Here is a 22600-nt window from a genome sequence, read left to right as displayed (position 1 = left end):
TGTGTCCATCTTTGGTTGCTTTATTTTGGGGGTAGGTGGGAGGGATCAGGAGGAGAAGGAGATGAAAGACAGAGGGACTGAGGGTTCTGAAGCTGGGCAGGGCTGCTTTGGGGATTTCCGAGGTGGTTAGCCGGGAAATGCTGACAGACTGGAGCGCAGGTGGGGCTGCTACCTGTGTGTCCTCTGCCGAAGCCCCTTCTCTTCATCCGGGTCACTAGTGAGGAGAGAGGGAGTGGCGCTTTCACCAACACTTTTCACAGGTGTATTCCTGCCCCTGCCCCACCCCATCTGTTCACATGTGGCTTCTGTTATTTGCCACCCCCGAGGCACACCAGTCCATGACTGTAGATATCATCTGATTTAGGCTGATGCTGAGAGAGGAGGGGGCAGTGACTTGCACAAGGTCATTTGGCTAATAAGGACAGAACCAGGAGAGACCTCAGGGATAATATCTGTCCAAGACTCCAGCTTTTAACTCCACTGAGCCCTCCTGAGCATCTAAAAATAAAGCTTTGCTTCCCCTTTGACCTCTCACCTCATCCCTACTTCCACTGCCCCATTCATGCCAGAATGTGTTCACTGGACAGTTTTCTTTGCAATCCTTCCAAGTGGAGACTGTTATATCTTTCTCAACATGGCTGGCCCACGGCGTATGGCAAAGCCGCTGGGGTCCCATGGCAGCTACGCAACCAACCAGGGCTGCAGCCACCTCCCCGGGCCTCCCACATACCCTGCCACACCTTCCACAGGGCCAGAACCAGACTTGAGGTGCCTGTGTGGCCAGAAGCCACCTCACTGGAGGGCTTCTCTAACTCTCCCGCCTTGGAATCAACCTCCTTGGCCGTAACAACCTTCACCTCTGCTCCCACCTGAACATGCCCTTGACCTGGGCCACTCTGGATTTATCCCAGAACTCTTCCCTGGCCATAGTCCATTCTCTGTGTCCCTCCCGGCCACAGCCCCTGCTCTAACACATTACTGAAACACAGACCCTAAACTACCCCACTGGGATCTCAGCGCCTTCCTTTCCCCAGGGCCAATCACCTAAGACACTCTTGCTGAAGACACCCCACTTTTCTCCCCATCTTGTCCTTCCCCTGGCCAGCCCAGAAAAAGCCTTCAACCCTCAAATGCTATTCATGGCTACCACTTTTGCCTAAGAAAACCGCCTAACCAAGCGCACCAGAGTCCATCATTAGAGGTTATGATTTTCCACATCATCCAGGACTTTAACTGTACCCGGAAATCCCTTAGCCTCCCCAGCAGGCTTCTTTGCACACTCCCCAAGGCAGGAATTTCGGCCTCTACCACCCACACCTTGAAACCTTTATTCCACTACCAGCCCCCTTCTTTGCTCTCTCAGCGGTCGTGTTGCCTCCTTCCCACCAGAGAAAAGTGACGCTGCCAGCCTGGAGCAGGTGCAACTCTGTCCCAAAGAATGTCCCTTCTGCCCTCTTGCCACAGGCAAGCCTGCTCCTACCCAAGGCCACCCTGTCCCTGGGGCCCTGGAACCCAACCCCAGCTTCCTTCTCTCTCCAGCCCTTTTTTGCCTCCTGAATGCTCAATTCTCCCTGTCCTTGGATAAAGAAAAACCCTTTAGTGTTGGATTCCCTTCAAGCTGCTCCCTCCTCTTCAAGTTCTTTTTTTTTTTTAACCACAGCAGTTATGTTTTAAAAAAGAATTATCAAACTTGTAAAAGTGATGCAGAGCCATGTACCCTGTTTCTGTTTCTAAGTCTTCCCTATCAGCCACCCCTCAACCCATCACGATCTGGTTTTGGCCTTCCCGATGCCATGAAAAATATTTCCATGAGCCACGCCAGTGATCTCTTGACTGCCAAGTTCAAGGGCTGGTCTTCAGTCCTCGTCCTACTTGATCGTCTCACAGCATCTGGTTTGCATGGCTGAGTGTCCGTGGGCCTCTCCCATCTTTGGTTTGGGATGGAGCCCCTCTGGGTCTGACCCTCTCTCCTCTTCCTCTCCTGCCATGCCCTCCACCAGAATGCTCCAGCTCCCCCTCTCTTAGTCTCTAAATTGGCAATCCCCAAACTATGCCTCTGACCCAGAGCTCTTCCCTTTTCTAACTGTCCCCTAGGCATCTCCAGCTGGACTCCCTGCAGATGCCACAAAGGTCTCCATGTGGGCCGCTCCTCCTTCCTGTCACGCCTCTCATCCGAGCACCCACCCAGTCTCGCATAAACTCCTAGTCACCCTCAGCACCTCAATCCTGAGGCTGCACCAGCTTCTCCTGAGCCACGACACCCTCCCCTCTGATCCCCTGGCTCCTACCAGCCTCCATGCTGCGTTCTTAACTTCTTGTCCTCAAAGACAAATAAGAACTTGTCACTTTCTGACTAAGGATCTTCAAATGATAATCAAGGCCGTCTCATCTCTCCCCATCTTGACATCCACGCTCATCTCCCAGCATCCCCTGAGGTCTCCACCTGGACACACATCCGCACCTTAGGCACTAAGCTCCTAAATGTCTCGCTTTCTCCAAATTCACATAGGCCTCCCCTGGGATGCTTTCCTCTGCTCCTCAACCTAACAAACCACCAGGTTGCCCCCAAATCCACCTTTTTTCACCTCTTCTATGAAGCCTTCACATAGATCCCTATTGCAAATTGGCAGTCTGTCTGTGCTGCCCAGAGCCTGCTCCACTCCAGTGGGGTGCTCTCGCCACCACTGTCACTTATCTAATTGATGTCACTCTTGCCACCATGCTATGGGCACCTCCAGGGAAGGGGTGCTGACACAGAGCAGGCACCCGGCAAACCTCCATTCCCTTCCCTCCATTCATCTCTGTCTCCAGCTCTAGCAGAGGGCCAGGCACCCAAGAAACCCTTTGTAAATGTGACAGAACATGTTCCCTTCCCTGGCGCCATCTCCGCCTGCTTTCCGCTCACCTGAACTCAGAGCTGGACTCTGTTGAAAGGGTCCTGCCCAGGGCTTCTTGGAGCTGTTGCCGTAGTAACACCTCCTGCTCTGGGTCCTTTCTGCCAGCGGCAGCCAGCCACAGCCGGGGGTCCTCTTCGTCACTGGAGTCCCTGGAGAAGCTTCCTAGCTCAGCGGCCCACAGAGGACCTGGGGGAGGGGTGACTGCTCCCACTGCCCCCTCAGACTCCAGCCAGCCACCCCTCTCACTGGAGACTCACAGCTCCAGGTCCAGTTTGCCCTGGTAGGAGAGGGGAGACGCACACACAGAGCAGGTGTTGTCCAGGAGGCGGAAGCAGGTGCGGCAGAAGAGACCTAGAGGAGGCCAGGGCAGGGGTGGGGGGAAGGAGGTGAACTTGAACTTTCCTACCCATCCACTGCACTCCCTGGCTTCCAGCCCCTGCCTTTCCCACCCAACTCCTGGGGGGACCACCCTGGGCGAGCGGTGCACACTAGGGAATTGCTGCAATGCCACATGCATCTATTCTGCTCGAACATGGGAGAATTAAGGCGAATATAGGGAAAGAAGAGCTACCTGAGGGTTCTCTGTAAATGAGAACATTTATATACTGAAGGGAGGGAGGGGTGCAAAAGGTGAGGTACGGGACCAGTCCGTAAAGGAAGGACCACAGGTGACTGTTGGACGCCAATGCAGTGAGTCCTCTCAGGGAGAGGCGTGCTCCCCAGGAGGCCCACCTCGGCAGCCTGGGGTACTGCAGGACACAGAGCTCTCTGCGTCCTCACCGTCCTGGGGCTGCCCACAGCCCAGGCAGTAGGTCTGGGGCTGCCCGAAGTGGCTGATAAATGGAGCCAGGCAGGAACACCTGAAAAGAGTGGTCCCAGATACCAAGCAGGCCAGCCCAGCCAACCTAGACCTCCCCATCTCCAGTGCCACCCTCCAAACCAAGGGTAGGCCTTTCTGCAGTCTAACGTCCATCCCTCTGACTGTTGCAACAACCTCTGTTTCCTGTCCTTCCTTCACTCCCCATCCCTAAGAACTCTTACCCCTAATTCTCCCTCTCAGTGCCTGAATGGCATGAAATAGGCACCCTGTTCAGCTAAACCTCTGGACAGTCAGTTGGGACAGTGATCCATTCTGACCTCTGGCGCCTTTTCTGTCCCCTCTCACCCACTCCTATAAGGAATGACAGTGGACTCACCGCCTGGCCAGCATCTGCAGGACACTCATTTGGCCCTGGTCAGCTGCCCGCCGCCTCACTGCACGGTGCAGGGTAGCCAACAGATTGGTTCGGCGACTCAGAAGGACATTGTAGAGGTAGGAGATCCTCTCCTGGAGGCGGGGAGAGCAGGGATGGAGTCCCCTTAGTCCTGTTGCACAAGCCTGGAATTGCTCTGCACCCACCCCCACTCCTTCAGCCTCTGCCTTTTGTCCAACTCCTGTGAATCCCTCTAGGCTTGGCTGAATGCCTGTTCCTCTGGGAAGCCTTCTGGACTTGCCCAGGTAAGATTACCTACCTACTGCCTCCTCTGAGTTTCCCCAGCATGTTATTCATTCCTTAAAAACAAACCCATTTTTTAATTGTAATGTCTTGTTAAAAGCCTCAAGACTGTGAGCTCCTGACTGTGTCTGGCTCAGTGACTGGCATACAATAGATGCTCAGTAAATGATTTGTAAATGAGTAAACAAACGTCAGAGCTTCCATTCGCACCTCACCACACGCGGTGCCCCAGCTTCCCATGGTTTCAGCCAAGCTTTGGAAGCGAGCTCTGTCTCAGGAAGCTCTGCTCCAAGAGGCACCACGTCTCCCAGTGCCCCCTGGGGTCCAGAGACCTACTTCGTGGTATCTGCTCTGGGGTTCACCCAGAGGAGAGAGGGCTGGGGCTGCTGAAGGATGCCAAGCTCCCCAAAACCAAGACAGACAGCCACAAGCTTAGCATCCTGGAGAGGGAAGTAGGGACTGGCGGTGGACCCCTCACCTGCTCCCGGGATGGATAGTAGGAGGCACAGACGACCCGCCGCAGCCGGCTGACATACTTGCCAAACAGAGTAACAAAGAAGCACAGGCCATACAGGATGCCTGGGGACAGAGCAGAGACAGTAAGCCAAAGCCAGCGGGCACAGGCTGCCAGCCACATCCCCTCGCTGGTCTGTGCCCCAATGCCCTGAATGGTGTCTATTTCCCCAGTGCCCCCGGAGATGTGGCTGATACCAATAACTGTGTAACCAGTGGTGTCCGGCTCCGAGGGTTGCAGGAGACAGCGCCGGGACAAGACACTGACGTTGCCTTGCTGTAGGACATCAAATGCTGACACCAAGTCACGGTAAATCTTCCCAGTGTAGCCAGTGCCTTCCACGGTTATGGATACCACCACAGGGCCTGGCACCAAGACAGTGTGTGAGGGGCACCTCCTGGGAGGTGGAGAATGGGGCAGTGCAGGTCACAGGGATGGTGCCATGTTGTGATGCCCCAGGCACCCTTGGGGTGTCCTGGGCCCCAACTGCAGCCCCTGGCACCTGGTTCCATGGTCCAGAGCTGGCTAGCGCAGGTCTGCCTGCTCAGGTCACCAGATCTGAAATTACCTTAATGGTCAGTGAGTCCATCCCCTGACTCCACGACCACCCAGAGGTGGTCTTTGCTAAACACTAACTGTGTCATAGGTACTAGACTAAGTGCTTTATTGATTGTTTGGGGTATTTTTTACTTTCTCAGTTGGACCTCTGTACACAGGATTAGATTAATTAGGTCCCGTGCTTTGTGGCACACTTTCATCAGTGGTCTACCCAGCACTCAATGCATATTCACTCCTTAGAGCAACCCAGAGAGGTTGCCACCATTATTATCCGGTTGTTCAGATTAGGAAACTGAAGCTTCAAGAGGCTCAGCAACTTGTGCAAGGTTACCTTCTAGGAAGGGGCCGAGCTGGGATCGGAACCCAGGCCAGTCTAGCTGTAGAGCTCATGTTTTTAACTACACCGTTAGTGTGTAATCTTGAACTGGACTCAGGGGTTATCAGGCGGAGGGTAGAGTTGGAAAAGGGGAGAATTCGGGGGCTGGTGTGAGTAACAGTGACACGGGAACATTCACTGGATTGAGGAAGATGGGGAGGGTGCAGCAGCAGCCCAAGGGCAGGGGATGGGTCGGGGAGGTGCAGGTGCTCACTGCGGGCCACGACCTCCCCCTGCAGCTGGTAGCGGGCCAGGTCAAGCACCCAAAAGACTGCATAGTCCAGGAAGATGAGGAGCAGCACGAGGAGGAGGTGCTTGATAAGGCTGAAGATAGCCAGGGTATAAACGATCTGCTCCCGGTGAGACAGGAAGATGGAGCCTGGGTGGGGGATGGGAAGGTCAGGAGGATGCTTCCCAATTCTCCCACCCCACAGCCCCCGGTCCTGAGATCTCCCTCCTGAAGGGGGCTCCTGACCCTGATCAACCAGGGCCTGTTTGCTCCTCTGGAAGATGTGAGGACCCTGGGGTGAGGGTGGGAAGCATTCTTCGTGGGCAGGAACTCCATGCCTAGAAGTGGAGGCCTAGCATGTCCACCTGGGCCCAGTGGCCCATTTCCAGGCTCTAGGAACCCTCCCTCCTGGGGCACGCCTGACCCCCTGCCTGGACCCTGCCTCATGGCTGGCTGGCATCCCCAGGTTACACCTCCTGTGCATTAGTACACCCACGCTTCCGCCCCCACCCCCAGTGCCTTCTCTTCCCTTGCTCCATATCTACTCCCACCTACCCTTACCTCTGTTCCTGACACTCCAGGGCTCCCAGAGGCCTCATTAGCCCCTTTTCTTGCTGTCTGCATGCTATGAGCATCCCTGCTTTCCTCTTTCAGACTGAGGGCACTCCAAGGACAGGGCTGTGTCTCCCTCAGCCTGAAATTTCCTTAAGATTATGGTTATCTCTTCTCCCTCTGGCCCTGCCCAAACCAGGCCTGTGCACTGGGCTTAGGGTCAAGGCAATGGGGTTTGTGGACGCCCTAGGCCCCCACAGAGGCCCTCACCAGGCTGGATATAGTATCTGGTCTCATGGGCTCTGAGCGGTAGCACCGTGGGCAATCCCGCCCTGGAGCGGACAGCTTCCATGTGCAGGAATCGGCTGGTGATGTAGATGTTGTCGTAACTATCCAGGTTCAGGTAACAGTACCAGTAAAACAGGGCTCTGGTGGAGCACATGTAAAGACCCTCAGCACCCCTGAACCGACCCCCATAGGGCACCACGCTCTCCACCCGCTCCCTGAAACTCCAGTGTCCCAGGACACCCGGGCACGCGCTGGTCCCCAGCAGCATTCACTCCCCGAGCCCTGGACCCGCCGTCCAGCCTCTCACTGGAGATAGAGCAGCACGAGCAGGAGGGGTGTGGTATAGCCCATCAGCGTCAGGGCCTCTCCGATGAGGTGCAGTTTCATCCTGACAGCCTCCTGGAGGTCCAGAGCTACCTGGGACAGGCTCCGAGAGGCACTGAGATCCACAGAGAAGTAGTGGGTGGCTGTCACGTTGAACTCAAACTCTTCACGCACTCGGTCTATCAATTTTATCACAGCTGGGGCCAGGGAGATGTGAGCGAGGGGAGTTAGAAGGCGGCAGGGGTGCAGCTGGGGAGGGGCCTGCACAGCCCAGGGGCCTCACAGCTCACAGCCAGGAACACCCAGGATCTGAACCCACGGACTGAGGAGGGGGCAAAGCCTCCAGTTGATGCCACCGCATGCTCAGCATCAGCGTGACACCATAGTGAACATCCCGTTGACCTGCATGGGGCCAGGAGGCCCTGGTTCTCTAAGCCCCTGCTCTGGGGTCTAGCTTTGGTGAGGTACCTCCCCATCCCTGGGCCTCAATTTCCTAATCTGTACAGGCTGGACCTTAGCCCGGATAACCTCCTGAGGTCCTTTCCTGCCCTTGTATTCTCGCCCATGGACTGGGAACACTCCCAGGCTGGTGACGAGGGGAGGAGACCACCCCGGAGCATTGCAGGTGGCAGGACTAGGGGGGGATCACTCACGGGTGACAATGGTCTCTCGCAGGAAGGGCTGGATGTACTTGGGGATGATGCAGAACACCTGGACCACTGCGAGCCAGAGGCCAGGTGTCAGGAGGGGCGCAGAGACACAGCCCAGGCCCCAGGGCCATCTTGACTTTTCACTTTTCCTACCGGCCTCCACACTGATTCCAAACCCTTTAGCTTCTCCCCATTACCTCACCCCCCACACCAACTCCTCCCTATCCCTGTGCCACCCCATTCGGAGCCCAGCATCCTTACTGGTCCCCTATTCACTGCCCCTTGGCCCCACCCTTCCACTGGCCCCCACATTTGCTGGACCCCTAATCCTGCCTGCAGGCCCCTGGCTCACCGCTAGCGAGTCCACAGAGCACCAGCTTGAAGGGCATGAGCACGTAACACAGGTGGTAGGCTTGCGGAATGACCTTCATGCAGTCATCCTTGGCGTCATCGAAGATCCGCGCACACTTCAAGTAGGGGTTCCCCAGCTCCGAGTTGCACACATCACCGATGTGCAGGAGCCAGTACCACACATTCCTCAGGGCCCTGGCTGAGAATGACCGCAGGGCTGGTACTCAGGGCCAGGGCCCCGCAGCACCTTTTGGAGGGCTGGGGAACACCAGCACAACGGCCGGGGCCGCGGAAGCCTGTAGTCAGGGGCCTGGCTGTGCTGTATACGACTAGTGGGGACTAGTCAGCACCCAGGAGGGGCTCACAAAGCCCTGGACAGGAAAGGGTAAGGGAGACTGGGTGAATTTTGACCCCCCCCCCCACCCAAACGCAGACATGAAAATGTACTGACCTACATGCTTCACGCTATCCATGATTGACCGAAAGAACTTGCGGATCCGGTCCGCCACCTCTTTGGCCTTCTGGGCAATGGCTTTAATCTTGTTCAGGGCACCTGAGAAGCAGGGGGCAGAGGCACTGTAGGGTCTCCTCCTCTAGGCGCTGGTTCTCACCATTGCCCCTCTGGTAGAGAGCGCAGGGGGTCTGCCCCCAGAGAGGAGGGAAGCCTGGATGCTACGGTCTGGGAGATAGTTAAGGTGGCAGAGGAGCAGTCCGGAAAGCAAGGATAAGAGGGTCTGAGCGGGCGCCTTGAGGTCAGCGCCCAGTACCAGCAGGGAACAACAAAACAACAGGACTGTAGAACACGCAGGACAAGGGCACAGGGGGCCAGGCGGGGTGGGGGAGCTTACTGACGAGGGGCTGCTGGGCCCGCTCCAGCATTTCGGCAGTCTGGTTCAGGGCCAGCTCTGCCCCACAGGCCACAGCCTCGCTGGCCCGGGTAAAGTTGTGCAGCGTGTTGGCACAGGGCCCTTGCAGCACCAGCCCAAAGGCAGCCACCAACAGCAGTGCCTGGCTCTGCCCTGGAGGAGACCGTTCCATCAGAACAAGGCCCCAGCCTTGCCCCCAGTCTCTTCCAGAAGCCTTCAGAATAACCAGAATAACCCCTCCCTGAGATCCCCCTGCCCCAGGCCCTGCCCCAGGACTTGTCCCCTCCCCTGGGTGTGAGCTCACTGGAGAAGGCCTGGGGCAGCAGAAGGAAGACAGTGACTCGGATCTGGCGGGAGAAGCCCATGCCCAGGCTGAGGAAGGCGGCCAGAGTGAGAGTGCTCACCAGGCAGCCCCAGGGGCTGCGCCTTTCCACCAGCAGCTCCAGCAGCCCGTAGGCCGTGGCCAAGGACAAGCCCAGCATGAAGGCCCCCACGCTGCGGACCACAGCCCGCGCCCTGCTCCGCTCCTCTGGCCCCGAGGAGTGCACAACATCCTTCCTGACTTTGGACATGGCTGCTGACAGCAAGTGTTTTCCCGTCTCCAGGAGGAGATGCCCACCAGGTTCTGTGGCTCTTCAGGGGGCCTGGAACTTCTCACCACATTCTAAGGTTCCGGAGGGCTTTGACTGTGTGTATCGTAGAATTCCTTACACTGTAGCAGAGACTGGGAAAGAGATAGGTAGGTCTCCAGTCTCCTTCCTATCTCAGAGCAGAGGGATTGAAAGGCACAGACTTCAGACAGGCTGTGGTGAGGCAGAGGAGAAAGAAGCAGCTCATGTCCAAGGGCATCCTTGAGATACTTGTGGAATGAGCGAGGGTTCCCCAGAACAGACTTATGGGCATCACACGTCATCAGAACAGAGCAAAGGGGCAAACAAGGAAACCACCCCGCACCAGTGAGTCGGTCACTAGAGACCCCGCCACCTCAACATCTCCCCGCCTCCGCCCCTCCCACCCACGCCCTCCTCCAGCCCAGCTCTCTCCTCTCCCTCTCTCATCTCCGCCCATCTCCTCCGTCAGGACCCCCCAAGTTCCTGCCACCCTCCCCAGTTTCCCCAAACCTCTACCCCCCCTGCAAGCCCCTAATCCTAATAATGAACCACATCCCGGCCAGAAGAGTGGGATGTTGGTCTTACTGGGGCTAAACTGCTCAACTCCTCAGCGGTGCAGAGGCTCCTGAGTTGGGGGCTGCCTGTCTTCTGTAGCCGATTCCTGTGGCGCCAGCCAGGCCAGTTTCCGGTCACTGCTTTCCTGCTGGGGGCAGGCACAGGGGGGCTCCTGGCCATAGGTGAGTGTGGAGCAGAGTTGGGGTGGGACCCATCTTTTGACCTCTGACTTAACCCTGTGCCCTCAGGTCTCTTTCAGCTCCTGGTGAACCCTATGAACATCTATGAAGAGCAGAAGATGATGACTTTGTACGGCTTGGTGGGTTAGTGCTGGACTAACGCTAATAAGGTCAGGGACACTCAAGAGGCCTGTGGAGCACAGCCCAGCACTAGGTTCCCAGGAAGGGGTCTGGGCATGTTCTTCTGCACCCAAGCGTCCCACGTGGCCTTGGCCTGGTCTTTGGCTTTGAGAGCAGACCCAGAGCGAAAGGCCCCATCTGTGGAAGAAGACTTCCTTGCTCTCTAGAGCCTCCCCAATCTGAGGGACCCCCTACTCCCCTCAAGATATGGTCCAAACCCACAGCCCTTCATGATCCTCATCTCTCCTGAACTCTCTGGCCTTATTTCCTGCTCTTCCTGATAAATTCGACTCATTCATCCATTCCACGCTAACTAAGCACCTGCTGAGGATTCAGCAGTGAATAAGCCTGACAAGCACCCACCTCTTTTGGAGTTTACATCTTATGGAGAGTAGACAGTAAATGAACATTTAAACAATAAATGAGCAAAAATACACAAGAGCATTTCTGATGGTGACAAGTGATATGAAAAAAGTATGCCAGGGGGGTGTGATAGGAAGGCACTGACAGCTACCCTAGCTTGAGTGGTCAGGGAAGGCTCCTCAGAGAAGGTGACCTTGTATCAGGAGGCATTGGGCTGTAAGAACAGGGAACCCACCTAAAAGTGGTTTTACCAAGAGAAGGTTGATTATCTCATATGACAAGTTTCAGAGTAGAGTGGTTTTGGAGTTTGGAGAATTCAGCAGCTCAGTAAATCTACCAAGGACCCAGGTTCCTTTTGCCTTCTTTTCTCCTGCCCTCTTTGGTCTGTCAACCACTCCTCTTCAGGTCAAGAAATGGCTGCAGCAAATCCAGGCATCACATCTTCATACAACAATGGCAAAGACCAGAACATTCCTTCCCCATGTCTCTTTTAAGAACAAGGAAAACTTCCCTGTAATCTCCTTGGCCAACTTCCCCTCATACCTCTTTAGTCAGAACTGCAACACATGCCCTTTCCTAACCCTCTCCCAGACGAGGGGCATGGAGTTGGCATCATCTCCAGGTTACTGAGTGGACTGACCTCCATGGGATACCAACAGCTTTTACCCTGACCGCTGTATTCACACCTGTTCTCCCATTGATGACCTTTCACACAGACCCTTAGCTTTCTGGTTATTTCATTGAGAAGACCGAGTTCTGCTTCAGTAATAAGGATTATTTTTAGGGTTCAAAAGGTCCAATCCCGTCTGCTTCAAAATTCCAATCTCATGTCCATTCTCAAGCTTATCTTCCCTCCTCACCACCCCCGGCGCCCAGCTCAGGGCCCATCCCTGGCATGGGGTCCTGCAGCAGAGAAGGGGGCATGGCTCACCCTTTCACTTTCTTCTCCACTTCCTTCCCCTTCTGGTTCTTCTGATGTCAGAAAGGGGATTAGAAGAATTAGAGGAAAAGGGACAAAAGTCTGAAGTCATCGATCCTGGTATAATTCCACTGCCTCTTGTGGCAAGTGTTCACACCCTGATTGTCTCAGGGGGCCATTCAGGGGCTCTTCGGAGGCTCTGTGTGGACCTTGCAGTACCCAGTTTCCTGCTGGGGGCAGTTCTGTTTGGCTGACCTGGAGTCAAGCTCCCTGTAGTTCCCCAGGCCACCTGCAGCTTCTTCCTTTGGATCCCTCCCCGCAAGCAGGCTGCCCCCTGGGATTGAGAATCTCACAGATGGATTGAGGCCTGCTGCCCTCCAGCATTTCCTCTTGTCCCAGAGGAAATTCACACACCCTTGTCCTGCCAAACTGGGACAGCAGGGCCCCCTGCAGCTGCCTTCTCCCCTGTGGCATTGAGAAGCAAGCGCCGCTCTCCTCATCAGGTTCCCCCGGGCGCCTCCTGGAGAGTCGCTCCTGAGCGCTAGGCCCTACTAGGCCCTTCAGCTCAGCAGGAGTCCAGCCCCGAAGGGGTGAGCCAGCTTGCCTCCTCTGGAGGGTTCTCTTGGAGTTTTTCACGTGACATGGGCAAGTGAAGACCCACCCTCGCCTCAGACCTTCTCCTGCTGTCTGCCTACTCAAACCACTTCTCTCCCCTTCTAGAAAATTCAAATTTCTGGTCTTCTCTTTATACAGACTGGTTGGGGTAGAGGGGTAAGAGATTAGTGGTGCTCTTTAGGTAAGCCCAGAGAGGATATCTGGGGCCCTCTTTACAACGTAGGCCAACTGTTTTGTCAACTGTGGTCCTCGACTTGAGTCTGGCCAAAAGTCCGAGACTACAGAACAAGCCCATTTCAATATCCTGTGTTACCGTGATTGGGTTAGACAGATCCAGATTTACCCCTGGGGGCCAGGGCAGGGACAGGCCATTGCCCTTGAACAAAACCCAAGCTGTGTTAGCAAGGAAGGCAGAAAAACTGTTGGGTGGCACCCGAAAGGGTTTGTGGCAAACCTGTATGACTAGGTGGAGCCGGCCGGGTGAAGAACGAGGGCAGTAGTGCTCCTGGCAGCGTGACCAGTGAAAGCCAAGGCCTGAAAGGAGGAGTGAGCTAGGCTGTCCCGGGGGCAGCAGCAGGGCCTGGGGGCGCTGACCTGGCGGGTGAAGCGTTGGGCTGAATGAGATCCCTTCAGACAGTAGGCAGTGGCCGGAGCCTGAGGGTCCGCAGGCCATGTTAAGGGAGCTTGGATTTTATCTCGGATGTGGTAGGAAGTCTTTGGATGGTTTGAAGCAGAAAAGGGACATGGTCTGACTTAAGTTTTAACAGTGTCACTCTGGCTGCCTTGTGATAATTAAAGTGTAAGTTAGCAAGACACAAAGTAGAAGACCAGTTAGTCCCGGGGAGACTCTATGCGGGAAATGGATGTAGAAGGAAGCATTAAGGACGTGGGGCTTGCTTTGCTGATGCTTGGGGGAGCATGCTGTCCACACGGGAAGCTTCTAGATTCCCCAACCAGCTTACGCTGTTCCTTTGGCCTGGAATGCTGCCCGTGCCTCCTACACTTACTCATCTTCCAGGCCCAGCTGACACATCTCCTTTGTCCAGCCTTCCCAACCCCACCCCTCCCTGCAGAAATACCTGCTCCCTCCTCAGCTCCCACAGCTCTTCCTTCGTAAGCACCTCCCTTGTGCACTTAGCACTTTGTGTTATAGTCATTTGTTTACTCGTCTGTCGCTCTCCCTGGATTATGAGCTTCAAGGAGCTCCCTGTCTCCTTGCAGACCACAGGGAGACACATGGGAAACTACTAAAACATCCCGGGAGGTACTTGACCAAGGGCTAAAACGATGGACAGAGATTGTGAGGGCTGCAGGCGTCACAGCGTGGGGGATATGGGGCATGTTGAGGTGGCTCTGGCTTCCCCTTTAATCGCTCTGAGCACCAGTGTCTGTTTCCAGAATTTTTTTCTTGCTCCCTCTGCCCCCTCAGGACCAAGGGTAAGTGTGAATCCAGCCTGGATACAGGAAGTGTTGGCCCCCTTCCCTAACGTAAACACCCACCTCAAATACGCACACACAGCTGATGACTGCCGTGGTTCTTCAGTACCTAGCCATCTCTCCAAGTCCTTCCAGAGACTGCCATGCAGTTGAACTCTGTAAAGAGCTGTTGAATAAATGAATAAATGAGTGGCGCAGAATGCCATCAGAGTCGGTTCTGTGTAAATGGGGACAAGGGCAGTATGATGAAGGTTCTAGAAAGGGATGCGGGGGGGTGAGTGCTCTGGTAAACCTGGCGGACAAGGCAGCTTCCTCGTTTCCCTCGCCTTGTACTCTCTTGACAGGCTTGGGGGCCATTGGCTGGGGGACCTCCCCTCACATCCGCTGTGCCAGCCTCCTGCTAGTACCCAAGATGCTGGGCAAAGAGGGCAGGCTCTTTGTGATGGGATACGCCTTGGCTGCCATCTATGAGGGTGAGTCTGTGCCCCTGGGTACCAATTAGTGACACTGAAGCAGTGGCCCTGGGTGGGCCATCCGATGAGAACCAGGCTTGGTGAAGGAGAAAGAGTGCGAGTCTAATTCCAGTTGCTCCAACTTGCTGTGTGTCTCTGAGAGAGTTCCTTCTCATCTCTGGGCCTCTGTAGTTCTCACAGGTAAAAAAAAAATTGGGGGTTCAACAAGATGGCCTCTCACAGGTTTCAGAGCTGCATGATTATACAGTTCTAGGAGGTGGTCACTGCTTGTAGAGCAGGAGCTGAGGGTGGGCTTAGAAAAGTTAATTAGCTCTAGAGGGAGATGATCCATCAGGGCCTCTTCCCCCAGGACCAGTGGCCAACCTGCGGCACAACCTCAACGAGGTGATAGCATCGCTGGGCTGCACCGTGGAGCTGCAGATCAACAGTACCCGCGCGGCCTGGCGCATCTCCACAGCCCCACTGCGGGCAGTGTTCAAGGACCTGCTGGTCAGGACCCTGCATGGGCAGGGCCCAGGGCTCCCTCTCCCTGGGGGCCTTGATGACTTGAGCTGGGAGCTGTGACCCTGGACTTGCAGTTGCCCAGTGGGGGGGTACTACTGGCAGGGTTGTCCCCAAACATTGCTAGATGTGCCCTGGTCCCTGGGCACTAAATGTCAGGAGAGCCTCCCACCCCTGTCATTGGGACATGCCCCACACACATTTCCAAACACCTGAGTAGGCATTTCTCTAAGCAACTGAACTAGAATATCAGGAAATTGGGAGCCTTGGCCTTGAAGAGTTCAGAAGCTTCCAGGACCAGGGTATCAGAATTAGGTATTGGAGGACTGGAGATTCAGGGTTTGGGAGAGCTGAGAAGTTGGCAAGACAGGAGCTCAGGGGTCTGGGAATTAGGGACATTGAGATGGCACAGTGGTCTGAGAGATTAGTGATGAGAGGTGAAATCCAAGGACCTAGGGAGCCCGACCTTGACTAGCAAGGATCTGGGATGGGAGGTCTGAGCTGCTGGGAGCCTGGGAGGTGAGCAGAGCAGAGCAGAGGCACTGGGGTGAGGTGAGGGCTCCCGAGGACTGTGAACCGTGGAGTATTTGAGGTGTGAGGCTGTGTCAGGGCCCAGCTCCCTACAGGCCTGAGGTAAGAGTCCAAAGCTTGGCCGGTGAGGGGAGGACAGGCTGTTAGACAAGCTCTAAGCCTCCATCCCTGAGTCCCTTCCTCCCCACTTCCAATTCCAGGGCAGCAAAGATTTACTGAAAGCCGAGACTCATAACATCTCCAACTCCTTTGAGGACCTGGATGCCCAGGTGAATAGTGAGACTGGCTATACGCCAGAGGATGCCATGGGCTCAGAGGAGACAGCCCAAGAAGCAGATACCCCCCGAGCCCTAGCTTCCAGACACCACCTCTCGACACAGAAGATGTATGAGCTGAAGACCAAGCTGCGTTGCTCCAGTGAGGAGTGTTGGGGGGTCCCCAGGCAGGGCAGGGTGGGTGGGCCACAGGGCCAGCGCCCCAGGTCAGGGCATGGGGACCTCACACTCCTTGTGCCTTCCCACAGACGTGGTGAACCAGGCCATACTCAGCTGCCGCCGCTGGTTTGACCAAAAGCATGAACGGTGCATGCAGCACATCTGGGTCCCGCTCCTCAACCACCTGCTCTGCTTGCCCATGAAATTCAAGTTCTTCTGTGGCATTGCTAAGGGTCAGCTCAGTGGCAGGAGGGTGGGGTGCACCGGGGCTAGGATGTTGAGTCCTTGGGGACCACTGGGGCCCTGTGGGGCAGGAAAGCAATCAGGCAGTGAGGACTTAGGCTTAGGAGACCCAGCCCCCTCAGAGCCAGCCCCTCCACTGACCAACTTTGATCCAGGGTGAGTTTACAGCGGGGCTTGGAGCTCCATCTTTTCATGTGAAAGATGGGCATAATAAAAGTACTTATCCCATTAAGGGTTTTTGAGGATTTAAGGGGATAATACGTGTGAAGCAGATGACACACAGAGCTGGCACACAGAGGAATAGCTCTATAAATATTGGCTATGACTATTAACATTTGGTATGGTTACAGACCATGACAAAACAGGGGGAAGTCCCAAAACAGGGGGAAGTCAGGCCTTGTTTCTGGGAAAAATAACTCAAGGAGAGTGGAGAAGGGAAAGACTCAGTGGGATGAAAAGTCACCGGCAGAGAGACAAAAAGCAGGATGCAGAGGATCATGGGAAGGAGGCCCTGGAGGCCAGGCACAGGGCGGCCCCTGACCTGCCCACCCCCACAAACCAGCAATGGAAGTTTGGTGCCGCAGCCGTATCCCAGTAGAAGGCAACTTTGGGCAGACCTACGACTCTCTCAACCAGTCTGTTCACAGCCTGGAGGGAGAATTTTCAGCCACCATTGAACTCAAGGTAGGAAGCAGGGGCGTGTGGGCCGGGGCTAGAGAGTGAAGGGCAGGCACAGGGAGCAGGGCATGAGGAAGAGCAAGTGAGAAGGCACAGGGCAGAGGCGACTGGACGTGAGGGAGGGAGACAAGGAGGGCAACGGTTGGTTGACAGGGAAGGGGAGAGTGCAAGCCTGTGATATACGTGGACCTGGCTTTGGGAAGGAGAGGGTGTCAGTCGTACAGGTGCAGGGGGGCCAGACTCTGTCAAGGAGGGTGGCAAGCAGAAGGAGGCGGCAATCCTGAAGGTCCTGGGGAGAGGAGTGGGGCACCGGGGGAGAGACGCCTGGGGGAGACAGTCTGCAGCCCTGCTCTGCGCCAGGAAGAGAAGCAGGCTGGGGTGCTGGGCCTCAACACGAGCTGGAAGCACGTGAGCACCGAGGTGCGTGACTACGTGAGCCGCCAGGAGGCACGTCTGGAGTGGTCCCTGGGGCTCCTGCGGGTGCTCTTCTCCTGCACCTTCTTGCTCGTCCTCCACGGGTGAGCCATGGCCCCTCCCCAAGGCCCCAGCCTCCACCCCAGAGGGGAGCCCTGCCCCGAGGGAGGCTATAAGAATGGGACTGCCTGTGGAGCCCACCTCCAGCCCTGCCTGTGAATGTTCTTGTGCCTTTAATTTGGCCTTTTCATTAAGCTGCGTTTGCTGTTTACACAACATTAAAGGAAATGCGGACTTTTTGTCAGAAGAATCACTACCCGTGTTCTCACCCTTAAAAGGGCGACAGTCTTCATTTATCTACCTCCTTCCAGCCTTTATCCCAACGCTGACTTTTTTACTGTTAGCTTTGACTTTTGATTTTTTTCTTGCCCTTCATATTCCCCTTGGCTCTGATTTTGTGCCATTTTTATCGTCCAATTCTGCTTTCATTTTCTCCCGCCTGCTGCGCTGGCAGCTACTTTCCCTCCATTTGGACCAAAGTCCTCAACCCCACCCAGCCTGGCGTCCAGCTGGGCTGCCCTGGGCCTCACTCTGTTTCCTTGCTGACCTCTGGACCCTCTATTTCCTGTCCCCACCCCCAGATGGGCAGGGGATGGGCAAGGGCAGCCACAGGGGCTCTGGCTCTGTCTGCCCCTATTTGTGGGCCCTAGAGTGACAGCAAGTGAGTGGCTGTGTGTGTGCTGAGGGCTCTGTGGGAGGACGAAGATGAATGAGCCATATTTCCACTCTCAAGAAGATCATGGCCTAGGGAGGCAGGAGAGGCATCCACAAAGTTCAAGCGCTCTGTCATGCACCAGCCGTGGACAGGGGTGAAAGCTGAGGTGCCTCTGCAAGGGCCATAACTGGTTTCAAGAGGCTGCAGATGGGAGCCGTGGCCGAGGAGAGGAAGGGCGTTCTCTCAGGCGAGGATCCTGGCATCTGTGGGCTGTGCGTGGCAGAGGCTGAGGCTGAACACTGGCCTGAAGTGGGCACGGCCAAAACAGTCTAGAAAGCCCTTCAGGAGGGCCCTGAGCTGGGGAGTGTTTGCAGGATGGACTGAGGCAGGTTGGAGGCAGGGAGGCCAAGGTGGGTCAGAGGTTAGGAGGGAGCCTGGCTGGAGTGGGGCCCAGCAGGAAGTTGGCCTGAGATGGAGGGAGGAAAGGGAGAGGTGCCGCAGCTCTCAAAGCCAGCTAAACGAGGGAAGGAAGGAGGCCCAGAGTCAAAAGCCACTTCCAGGCTTTCAACCTGGGTGAGGTCACCCACACAAGGGGCAGAGCTGGTGAGAAGGCGGGGCCCTGGCTCTGGAGGCCCCGACGCAGCAGCGACAGGTCTCTCCACAAGGGGGCACTCACAGTCCTGCTTTGCATTTATAGTTAGTTCTCTCTTAAAGGCAAAGATGTGGAATTTTACAGTCCCAGAACCAGTAGCATTGGAACTTAGGTTTCACAGTTTACAGAGCTCATTTAATGTAATCTTACAGTTTCAAACACATCTCCAACAATTAACATTTTTGTCTTAAGAAACTGACACTTTATGTGGGACTTTGGGAGATACACAGAAGAGAGCTACATAGGCATGTGCACACATCACACACACACACAGAAAACACTGCTGTGCTCACAGGTGTGTTAGAGATGGATATGGTGGTTTGGGATGCGTTTTGCTTGAAGTGACTTCCAGGAGATGTTTTGTGGGCTCAGCTGAGAAACAGGGACTTGAGAGGTGAATATGGGAGTCATAATGAATCAGGGGATCCCTGAAACTGTGAGGGGTTTCCCGGCTCCATCCTGCCCCATGGAGGCTGGGAACCCTTCTCCTATGCCACACACATGCACTCACACCACCTTCCCACCCTTTCTCACCTTTGTCATGTCTCGTCAGTTGTGTGTGCATGTCTTTCAATGGCTGTTGGAGGGCAGGGCAGCCTTCTCCTGGGACACAGATGGTGCTCAGTGCATACTGACTGAGTGGAGGACGCCCACAGTTGGGGGGTGGGAGAAGGGAACCTGGAGGGACAGAGGCAGCCTCCCCACAGGTCCTTCTCCTACATGGACAGCTATAATGGGGACATCCGCTTTGACAACATATACATCAGCACCTACTTCTGTCAGATCGATGAGCGCAGGAAGATGCTGGTGAGCGGTCACGGCCCTGCCCAAGGGTGCCTGGCCGGGTGCCCTGTGTGGCTTCCTTCTCCAGAAGGGCAGAGGAGGAAGGGGAGAGAGCTCCTCGTGGCGAGGACATTTCTTTCCAGGGCAAAAGGACTCTGCTGCCGCTCCGCAAAGCTGAGAAAAAAACTGTCATCTTCCCCTTTGAGCCCACTCTCCAGGCCTCAGAAATGAGAAATGTGGTAAGGAGGGCATGGGGCTGGGCCTCCACATCCAGCCACAGGCACGATCTGAGGGGTGGAGGGCAAAGGCGGCAGAGACGGCTCCGTGCGGCACTGGCCAGCTCTCCCCCTCCTGCCGTCTGGGCAGATGGGGGAGCTTGTGGGGACACTGCCTCTCCTGCTGCTGTTACTGGTGCTGTGTGGACTGGACAGGGCTCTCTACTCCATCTTCGACACCATCCGCCACCACGCCTTCTGGCAGTACTCCTTCCGCAGTGAGCCCAAGTCCCGTTCCGGGGTCCCTCTGTGCAGCCCCCCACCCCAGTCCCTCCAATCTCGTGGCCTCCTTCTGTGTCAGGGTCAAATCTCAGCTCTGCCCCTGACAGCTGCCAGTGGGAACCCCAGCCTCTAAACTCCCTGTCTGCCTGCAGCAGGGTGGGGGACAGTGCTCAGTGAGGGGACGGGAAGTCCTGTGAGGAGCACTTCTATGCCTTGCCCTCTCCCCAACATTCCCCATCCTGCCCCTTCCCCTGAACCCCAACTCCTTCCTGACCCCACATGGCCCTTATTCTGGCCTCAGGCAGTCATAAGTTGGAGGTGAAAGTCGGGGGAGACTCCATGCTTGCCCGACTCCTTCGGAAAACCATTGGGGCCCTGAACACCTCCTCGGAGGCAGTGGTGGAGTCAAACACCATGCGTGAGTGATGCCAAACATTTGGAGCAGAGGATTTGTGGGCTGGAGGGCAAGGGTATTTCCAAAGCAAAGAGCTGGGGGACCAGGCCTTGGGTGTGGCAACATGGGGGTGGGCAGGCTTGGGGTGGAGAAATCAAAGCAGGAAACTTCAGGTCAGGCCTGAAGAGCTGTAGGATGTAGGCGTGGGTCAGAGGAGTCCGGGGGCTGAAGCCTCGGGGCCACAAGGTCCCAGCCCTCGGGAGCAACACTGTCCAGCAGAACTTTCATCCATCCGGGACATTTTCTACATCTGTGCCATACAGAACAGAGCCTTGGGGGCCTAGTGGCTACAGTGTTGACAGCGCAGCTGTAAAGGGGGAGGGGCAGGTAGGAGGAGAGCAGGGTAATCAGAGCCCTGATCTGCACAGTCCACTGGGATGGCGAATTCAACCTAGGGCTGCCCTGTCCCCCCAGCCTGCCTGCCCCAGCCCGTGTGCCTGAATGCCGGGGCCTACTTGAGGGCTGCACTACCGGTCGGTCTGCTAGTGAGCCTCTGCCTGCTCCAGGCTTTTGGCTACCGGCTCCGGAGGGTCATCGCAGCCTTCTACTTCCCCAAGGTGGGCCCTGCCCTGCCCTCACCCCCCTTATGCACTAGCACACACACCAGCCCGTGCCCAGCCCCTGCCAGCCCTGTCTTTAGGGGAGGCCATCCTCCTCAGCACTGTCACTATTATTGACCCCCTCTCCTGGGCCCCAGCGAGAGAAGAAGCGGATCCTGTTCCTGTACAATGAGCTCCTGAGGAAGAGAGCAGCCTTCACCAAGCTGAGGAGGGCTGCCATCCTGAGGCAGGCACGACAGCAGAGGGCTTCAGTAAGTCTGGGCCTGCGCTCCGGTGCCTCCTGAATGGGCTTGAAAGTTGTGGGATGGGGCACCTCCCTACAGTCCATCCAGCCCCCAGCACAGTCCCACACTCTGCTGGAGCTCGCTGGGTTCTGACACGATGCCTGCCAAAGGCCCCGGTCACCCAGCAACTGGAAAGTTAGGGCTGCGTCCATCTCTGCATCGCAGTATTCAGCCCAGCCTGAGACTCTCAGTGGACCCCTGGGAGGCAAGTGGAAAAGGGGAATCAGATTTGATACAGTCTGGTCACAAAGGAAAGTAAGAGGGGCTTATCAACAAGGGGCCCAAGGCAAAGCCACAGGCTCAACTGAGAGGGCTGCAGAACAGAAGTTCACTGCAGTTCCAAGGGGAGGGCAGATGGGCTCAGGGTCAGGGAGGCCTCATGAAGGGGCATATAAGGAAAGAACAGGGTTGGAAGAACCAGGTTCCAGCCCGCACTCCCTTATTAAGCTGTGTGACCTTGGCCATGGTCCTCACCGGGCCTCAGTTTTGCCCTTTGAAGAATTGGGGGCGGGGGGCAGGACAGATCTGTAAGGCCTGCTCATAGAGATCAGTAAAGAATGGTGGTCGCGTGTGGGGCTCTGGTGGCAGAGAGCCTGGGTTTCAATCCTGCCTCCTCCCCTTATTACTTTGACAGTTGGCTGATGCTGGGCAGTTAAATGTTGGGCCTTGGCTTTTCCCTTCTGTAAAATAGAGTTAACTACTCCATTACCATAAGGATTAGATGAGTTTCACTCTCATGGTACAGGCAGAGCAAGTTCTGTACATGTTAGTTGCCATCATGTGACCCTAGGCAAGTGACCACCTCTCCAAGCATCAGTTTTCTCACCTAAAAAAGGAGAGATGATTATGACAGTATCTGCCTTATATGGGTATTGTTTGAATTAATTAATTTAGTTTCTTTGTATAGGGCCCAACATTAATTTTTTTTAAATGTGAGTGACAGCCACTATTTAATCAGCCCTAACGAAGGTCCTCAAAGTGAGACTGTGTTTACTTAACTTTCCCCACCAGTGCCTAGATCTCCCATCCCCATGACACACAATAGGGCTGAATGAATGTCTGATGAACAAATGAATATACTCTGATTCCATGACCCAGTCCTGAAGTAAACTGGATGTGGATGGGCTGATGGAAATGTGAAGGGCATTCATCCCAAGCTGAGGGAACAGAATGTACAAAGACTCAGAGTCCAAAAGGAATGCCAAGTGCCAGGGCTAGTCTGAGGAGAAACTGGCACAGGAGATGCAAAGTGCATGGAGGGGTAAATTGGAGCAGAAACGAGAAAGGGACCAGACTGTGGAAGGCTCTGAAGGCTGAGGCCAGGAGTTCTGCCTTCCTCTACCAGACAGTGGGGCCCCTGTGGTTCCTTGACCAAAGAGTGGTGACCTGATAAGGTGGCCTGTGGAGAATTCCTGGCAATA

At 55.6% G+C, this 22600-nt stretch overlaps 2 protein-coding genes and 1 long non-coding RNA gene across 5 annotated transcripts in view; 1 reads left to right on the top strand and 2 right to left on the bottom strand.

The window, feature by feature from the left end:
* Positions 1 to 20: 20 nt before the first annotated feature.
* Positions 21 to 9673, bottom strand: DCST2 (DC-STAMP domain containing 2). Its single transcript, XM_036922375.2, is given in 16 exon segments — positions 21 to 71; positions 73 to 214; positions 2906 to 3046; positions 3155 to 3248; positions 3630 to 3757; positions 4094 to 4224; positions 4872 to 4972; positions 5105 to 5272; positions 6056 to 6220; positions 6893 to 7050; positions 7218 to 7431; positions 7888 to 7953; positions 8237 to 8434; positions 8687 to 8788; positions 9084 to 9254; positions 9406 to 9673. Coding segments are annotated over 16 exon segments (2298 nt in total).
* The window catches only part of DCST1 (DC-STAMP domain containing 1), an 18226-nt gene continuing 808 nt past the window's right edge, over positions 5183 to 22600 (top strand). The window contains exons 1-15 of one of the 3 annotated variants that reach the window (XM_036922367.2): positions 9991 to 10057; positions 10324 to 10449; positions 10516 to 10590; positions 14305 to 14433; positions 14783 to 14922; positions 15666 to 15882; positions 15989 to 16132; positions 16705 to 16826; positions 17181 to 17338; positions 19309 to 19408; positions 19528 to 19623; positions 19751 to 19877; positions 20183 to 20299; positions 20750 to 20892; positions 21033 to 21146. In XM_036922367.2, coding sequence (XP_036778262.2) covers positions 9997 to 10057; positions 10324 to 10449; positions 10516 to 10590; positions 14305 to 14433; positions 14783 to 14922; positions 15666 to 15882; positions 15989 to 16132; positions 16705 to 16826; positions 17181 to 17338; positions 19309 to 19408; positions 19528 to 19623; positions 19751 to 19877; positions 20183 to 20299; positions 20750 to 20892; positions 21033 to 21146 — 1869 coding nt within the window. In that variant the 5' untranslated portion in view covers positions 9991 to 9996. Of the gene's footprint in view, positions 5217 to 5542; positions 6201 to 9990; positions 10058 to 10323; positions 14434 to 14782; positions 14923 to 15665; positions 15883 to 15988; positions 16133 to 16704; positions 16827 to 17180; positions 17339 to 19308; positions 19409 to 19527; positions 19624 to 19750; positions 19878 to 20182; positions 20300 to 20749; positions 20893 to 21032; positions 21147 to 22600 lie in introns of those variants that run through there. The other 2 variants (XM_057495098.1, XM_057495097.1) reach the window with 2 other exon arrangements.
* LOC130681701 (uncharacterized) overlaps positions 17910 to 22600 on the bottom strand; it is a 17162-nt gene continuing 12471 nt past the window's right edge. The window contains exons 2-3 of the long non-coding RNA XR_008994959.1: positions 19376 to 19558; positions 17910 to 19236 (exon numbers count right to left, since the gene is read on the bottom strand). This is a non-coding gene — a long non-coding RNA (uncharacterized LOC130681701). The remainder of the gene's footprint in view (positions 19237 to 19375; positions 19559 to 22600) is intronic.

This window comes from Manis pentadactyla, chromosome 19, assembly GCF_030020395.1.
Source record: "Manis pentadactyla isolate mManPen7 chromosome 19, mManPen7.hap1, whole genome shotgun sequence".
Taxonomy (NCBI): Eukaryota; Metazoa; Chordata; class Mammalia; order Pholidota; family Manidae; genus Manis; species Manis pentadactyla.
Note: the sequence above shows the minus strand (reverse complement) of the source record. Positions and strands in the feature narration are given on the sequence as shown.